Source organism: Chrysemys picta, unplaced genomic scaffold (assembly GCF_011386835.1).
Source record: "Chrysemys picta bellii isolate R12L10 unplaced genomic scaffold, ASM1138683v2 scaf3447, whole genome shotgun sequence".
In the NCBI taxonomy this organism is placed as follows: domain Eukaryota; kingdom Metazoa; phylum Chordata; order Testudines; family Emydidae; genus Chrysemys; species Chrysemys picta.
The window spans coordinates 1-6,000 of NW_027056149.1; the positions used below are offsets into that span (position 1 = coordinate 1).

Consider the following 6,000-nt stretch of genomic DNA (forward strand, 5'->3'; position numbering starts at 1 on the left):
GCCCTGCCTGGGGGCAAAGGGGGGCAGCGCTGGCCCAGGCACGGAGAGGGGGGTGTTCATGGGTCAGTTTGGGATGCAGGAGCAAGTCTCCTGGTGCTGGTTGTCTCTGCAGGGAGCAGTGAGGGGGAGCTGGGGCAGAGCTGGGGGTGGGGAGTGAACTCCAGCTGGCACCAGTGGTGGGAGATGGGCTCCTGTGGGGAGCACACTGCAGCCCAGCTGGGTCATGGTGCCAGGAACTGGGGCACAGCAGCAGATAGCTCTGCCAGAGCCTGGACTTGGGGAGGGTCCTGTGGGGTCACTAATCCCAGAGAAGTGAGCAGGGCCCCGTCCCCACCACTGGGAGTCCTGTCCAGCAGCCCCTCACTGAGCTGCTTGCTGAGCGGATTGGGGCGAGGCAGTAGGGTGCTGGGCTTTCCCAAGGCCTCTGCCTCAGGCCCATCATCTGACTGCCTGTGAGGATTCAGGGGGGCAGGGAACCAGGCACCAGGAGCTGGGAGGGCTGGCACTGAAGCGGGGTGACCTGCAGGAGAAGGCCAGTTCCATGAGGACTCCCCTACTGTGTCTCCTGCCTGGCTCGCTGGCAGCAGTGGTTGGCTGAGTACCAAATCTCCTCACCCAGATGGCTGGCTCCAGTGGGCGCTGTCCGCGGGAGCAGCTGGTGGCTTACCTGGACTGTCTCTGCAGGTGTCCCAGTCCACCTCCTCCCTTGTGGACACAACCATCTCCAGCACCTCCCGGTCCCGCATGAAGAAGAAGCTCAAGATGTTGAACATTGCCAAAAAGTAAGTGGGTTCGCTCGTCCTCCATGGTGTGAGACAACTGGGGCTGGCCCAGCCCTGCCATGAGGGGTAGTGGAGGCACCCATGTTCCCAGCCCTGCTGCGGGAGTGGGTAGTGCACCTCCCCACCAAGCCATTAGCACTAACTGACCTCTCCTTGCTCTGCAAAGCAGCTGCACACCAGCCTGGACACCAGCCTGGAGAACCCACCCCCAGAGCAGTTGACCGGCACCGGACCAGCCTGTGGCATGGTGCTGCTCAGCTCCCTGGGTGGGGCCCTTGGGCCTCCGGCCCCTGGCATGAGTGAGTGCCATGGCTCAGGAACAAGTCCTGCCTCCTTGATGCATGATGCAGATTCTCTTCTTCCCTGGTGTGTGGGGGGGAATCTGCCCCTGCAGGCAACTCTCTGGTTGGCCCCGTCTATCCCCTCTCGTCTGTCCCTGTGCCCAGGATCCTGCGCATCAAAAAGGAGCTGCCCATCCTGCAGCTGAGGGAGCCGCCGCCCTCAGTGCTGGAAGCGGATCTGACTGAGTTTGACGTGGCCAACTCCCACTTGCCGTCCGAGGTGCTGTACATGCTGAAGAACGTCCGGTGAGTGCCCCCAGGCAGCGGGGCCCAGAGCCCAGGCTCAGCTGCAGCCACGTTTCCCCCTCCCCGCAAGCAAGCTTGAGCTAGGGTGGGCACCTCTGAGGTACGAAATCCAGGAGACCCGGGATGGTCCCGAGCCCATGACCTGGCCAGCTGGCTGTGTGTAATGGAGCGCTCTGTCCGACTGATTTCCCAGCACGGTCCTGGGAAAACCTGGACACCGTGTGAGCCTGTCAGATCATCTAGTCCAGTGGGTCTCAACCTTTCTTCATTTGCGGATCGCTCTGGACATTTTGAATGGAGGTGCGGACCCCTTGGGAAATCTGTCTGTAGATACAGCTGAATTCTGTTCAGTTTGTTTTAACCTGTCCTTTGCGGACCCCTTAGGCATAGTCTGTGGACCCCAGGGGTCTGCGGAGCACAGGTTGAGAACCACTAGTCTAAGCTGTGCAGGCTCCAGCCCAGTCGGACCATAGGTGGGAGAGCTGCCGGGAATGCTCTGGAGCAGCAGGAATGGTGGCCCTGGTTCTCCAGTAGGGAGCACTCTTCCCTCTTGGCTGATACAGAGCTAGTGCTCCACGGGGCAGGGCAGCTGGAGGCAGCCTCTGTCGGGTGTGAGCAAATGCCCTTGTGGGCTCGTGGTGGGACCCAGCACAGCGTTAGTCCTGGCTGAGTCCTGGCAGCGTTGCTGTGGGGCTATTGCATCAGACAGACTCTTCCCCAGAAGTGGCTGTGTTTGGGGTCGGGGGTGACAGCTTGTGGGCACTGGGATCCTGGAGCAGGGTAGTGTCACTGGAGGCTTGACCCTCTGGGGCAGCTCTGTCACGGACTCACAGACCGTGCCCACTCTTGGCCCCGTGAGGTCCATGGGGGGTGCCCCTTTCAGTGTGACAGCCCTTCTCGGAGGTCCACTCTCTCTTGGGGTCAGGCCCCTCCACCTCCTGGAGCCGCACCTATCTGAGCCTTAGCACATCTGTCTCTGCCGTGGGCCCCCTCAGGGAGTCCACTCGCTCTGGACCCCCAGGGCCTCCACCCCCGAAGGGGTTGGTGCGACCCTGTTCTCTAGACCAGAGTGACTCTCAGCCAGCATAAAACAGGAGGATTTATTGAGAGTTGAACAAAGCACAGGAAACTCTCAGGGCCTCAGGCCTGGCCTCCCTCAGCCCAGCACATCCCAGTCTCTCTGCATCCAGGTGGGCTCTGCCTGCTCCCCCTCTCCAGCCCAGAGCCCCCTGCTCCCAGCTGGGCATCTGAGATCACCGGCCCCAGGCCCTGCCTCTGTCCATTGTCTTCTCTCCAGGTAAACAGGGTCGTAAACCGGGGCCTCCTCTCCTCGCTTCTGTCCTCTGGCTGGAACCGGCTGGTTAGGTCACTGGGTCCTCACTCTGCAGCCCATTGTCCGCCCACTGGCCAGAACCGGCTGCGTCTCCTCAGCTGGGCCTCCGGGTCACCAGGTCGCCAGATCACCGGTCGCTGGGGTATCCATCGTCCCGGCCATCGGCTGGGTCCCCAAGTCCTCTCTTCAGTTCTCTGCAAAACACACCCCCTCTCCCCTCACCTTGTTAAACCAGTAATACCCAGGGAAACTGAGTCCCACCCCCTCCACATGCATGCAAACCACAGAAAACCCCCCACTTCGTCACAAGCTCCCACTCCCCCATTCATTGAGATGTGGGGCGGAGGGATGAATGACAGAGACCGCCTAGTCCGCTGGGCTCTGGGTGGGTGTTCTGGCCCATGTGATGCAGGAGCTTGGGCTGGGCCCCAAGAGCCCCTCATGACATGAGCCCCAAGTCCCTGCCATGAGTTGCTGAAGGCTTTGCTCCCCTGCTGCCAACCATGACCCGCCCTTCCTTGCAGGGTGCTGGGCCATTTTGAGAAGCCGCTGTTCCTGGAGCTCTGTAAGCACATGATCTTCCAGCAGTTCCTACAGGGCGAGTACGTCTTCCGGCCTGGCCAGCCCGGCACCAGCATCTACGTGGTGCAGGATGGCAAGCTGGAGCTCTTCCTGACCCAGCAGGTGAGCGGGCATGTCCCAGCCCACCCTGCCGTGTCCTATCTGCTCAGCAGCTACCAGCGACCCCTCCTGCCCCAAGCCAGCTGGGGAGGCTGGTTGTGGCCCCAGTGCTCTGCACCCCTTGGCTGGGTGGTCCCCTGCACCTGGGGACACCTTGGGGCAGAGGGCATACAGGACGCAATGGCTGAGGCTAGCTGCCAAGCAGCCCTGCCCTTCGGGATCACCGTGGCTGTAGGCTCCCCTGGGGCTGCCTCCCTTCCAGGGAGGGGCTCATGGAGCAGGCCTCCACAGAGCCTGGCGCCAAGCGAGTTCTGGTGGCAGGGATGGCGAGGGTGGGTGATGGGGGCCCCCCTAAGGAGGGTGTTGCTGTGTTGCAGGACGGGAAGGAGACCCTGGTGAAGGAGGTGTTCCCCGGGGACAGCGTGCACAGCCTGCTCAGCATTCTTGACGTCATCACGGTACCAGCCCTGCCCCTCTACCTCCTGCTGGCCCCGTCCACCCATCCCACTCCCCCGCCCCTCTGGTGCTGGAGTGAATAGTCCAGCTCATTGAGTGATTGGCAGCCATGGGCTCCCCCCCAGTTCTGCTCATGCCCCTCAATCCCAACCCGCAACCCCCTGCTCTCCTAATCCTGGGTCCCTAATGAAAGGCTAAATCCGGGTAGGCCCTGTGGGATGTGTGTGCTAAGCCCACCTGACCCCCCATCCCGTGATGGGTTTGCAGCCTGGGTCCGAGGTGGTGACATGCCACCATCACCCTGCCCTGTGCTTGCCACCTTGCCCCACACCTTTCCTCCACAGGGCCTGGGTCTCGGCCTTGGCTGGCTGCTGGGCTCGGGTGAACGTGGCTGTAGGCTGCTCTCTGGACCTTTTGGCCTGAAGCCGTGGGGTACCCCCCGGATCCCTGGCTGTCCTTGGCAATGCCTGCCACTGGTAGGCTGCTCTACCCAAAGGAGGAGGCGGGGGCACCCCAGCCTTGGTGCAGGGACACATGGGCACTCGGTTCTCACACAGGGGCACCAGCGGCCGTACCGGACAGTGTCTGCGCGGGTGGGCGAGGACTCCACAATGCTGCGGCTGCCGGTCGAGGTTTTCTCTGCTGTCTTCGAGAAGTACCCCGAGAGCCTGGTGCGGGTGGTGCAGGTGAGTGCGGCCTCGGCTCCCATCCCACGTGCTGACGCCCTCCCCTCCCCTGCATTGTGCCGCATGCTCAGACTCTCCCCTTCCCTTCCAGATCATCGTGGTGCGTCTGCAGCGGGTCACCTTCCTGGCCCTGCACAATTACCTGGGGCTGACTAATGAACTCTTCAGCCCTGGAGCTGGGCAGTGCTAGTGGGAAGGGGTCCCTGGACTCCCTGGTGCAGCGGAGCCACCCCCACCTACCCCGCCCGCTCTCACGCTGCTCATGCCTCCCACGCAAATGGGGAGGAGGGGAGAAAAGTGCTTGCTGCAAACCTGGTTTTGCTCCCCACCTCCTGCTGGGGTTCTGCCCTGCTCCCCAGCTGTGTTTGAGGGTTGGGGCCTGGGGCGGGGAGCTGCTCTAAGGGCAGCAGGCAGGAGCATGGGGAGCCGGCAATGCCACTTTCTGCCGGGCCGCTGCCCCTGACGCGCTCTCTCTGACATTAGCGGACATTGCCCGGAACATGGGCCCCAAATCAGTGGTTGCCACCGACATGGGCAGCCAGGACGAGACTGACCTCTGTGACTACGGGGACAACCTCTCAGGCCGGTGGCTGCTGTGGAAACGCCTCAGTCCCTGGGCCCAGAAGGTTAAGGTGAGCCCTGCCCTGCCCTGCCCTGCCCTGCCCTGCCCTGCCCTGGGGGCTTCCGAGCCCGAGAGCCCCCCCCAAGGGGAACCTGCCCCATCTCTCCTGCTGCCTCTGGGAACATCACCCCGGCCACCTGTGTAGAACTGATAAATGAAATTGTTTTTAATTGTTCACTTTTTCAATGTAACTTCATAAGTCAAGTTTATGAATGAATCCAAATTCATTTTATATCAATGTAACTTCATAAGTCAAGTTTTATGAATGAATCCACATTCATTTTATAGCAATGTAACTTCATAAGTCAAGTTTTAAGAATGAAACCACATTCATTTTTGAATGAACCACATTCATTCATATAACCGGTTACCCCAATAACTGGCTAATTGATTTTGAAGCCGCTTGTTGAGCTCCTGTGGTTAAGTCCGCTGCTGCTTAGCTCAATTAAGCTGCTTGTTAAGAGCTACAGTTGTTCAGCCAGCTGCCTTTGTAAGTTTCAATATCAATCGGATTCCTGTTTAAGTCACTGAGACTTGCACTCTTTCAGTATCTCAGTATTGTAACTTCTGTTCACCATTCATTACACTTGCCTACATTCAGGGCCGGCTCTAACTTTTTTGCCGCCCCAGGCAAAAAAGAAGAGCGCCGCCCTGCCGTAACACCCTCCCACTGCGAGCACCGGGCTGCCGAAACCCCCGCCCCCTCCCAGTGCCGCGCTGGGCCGCCCAAACCCCCCGCCACCTCCAGCGCCGCGCCACGCCGCCCAACCCCGCCCCCAGCGCCGTGCCGCCCAAATCCCCCCCCACCCCCAGCACCACGCCCGGCCGCCCAAATCCCCGCCCCTCCGGACTG

At 61.1% G+C, this 6,000-nt stretch overlaps 1 protein-coding gene across 1 annotated transcript; it reads left to right on the forward strand.

The window, feature by feature from the left end:
- Window positions 1-684: 684 nt before the first annotated feature.
- Window positions 685-5,194, forward strand: LOC135980463 (patatin-like phospholipase domain-containing protein 6; the record flags this gene model as incomplete). The annotated part of the gene is made up of 5 exons (XM_065580443.1): window positions 685-782; window positions 1,133-1,369; window positions 3,227-3,386; window positions 3,761-3,841; window positions 4,397-5,194. Coding segments are annotated over 5 exons (861 nt in total), but the record flags the coding sequence as incomplete, so codon positions are not given.
- Between the last annotated feature and the right edge of the window lie 806 nt (window positions 5,195-6,000).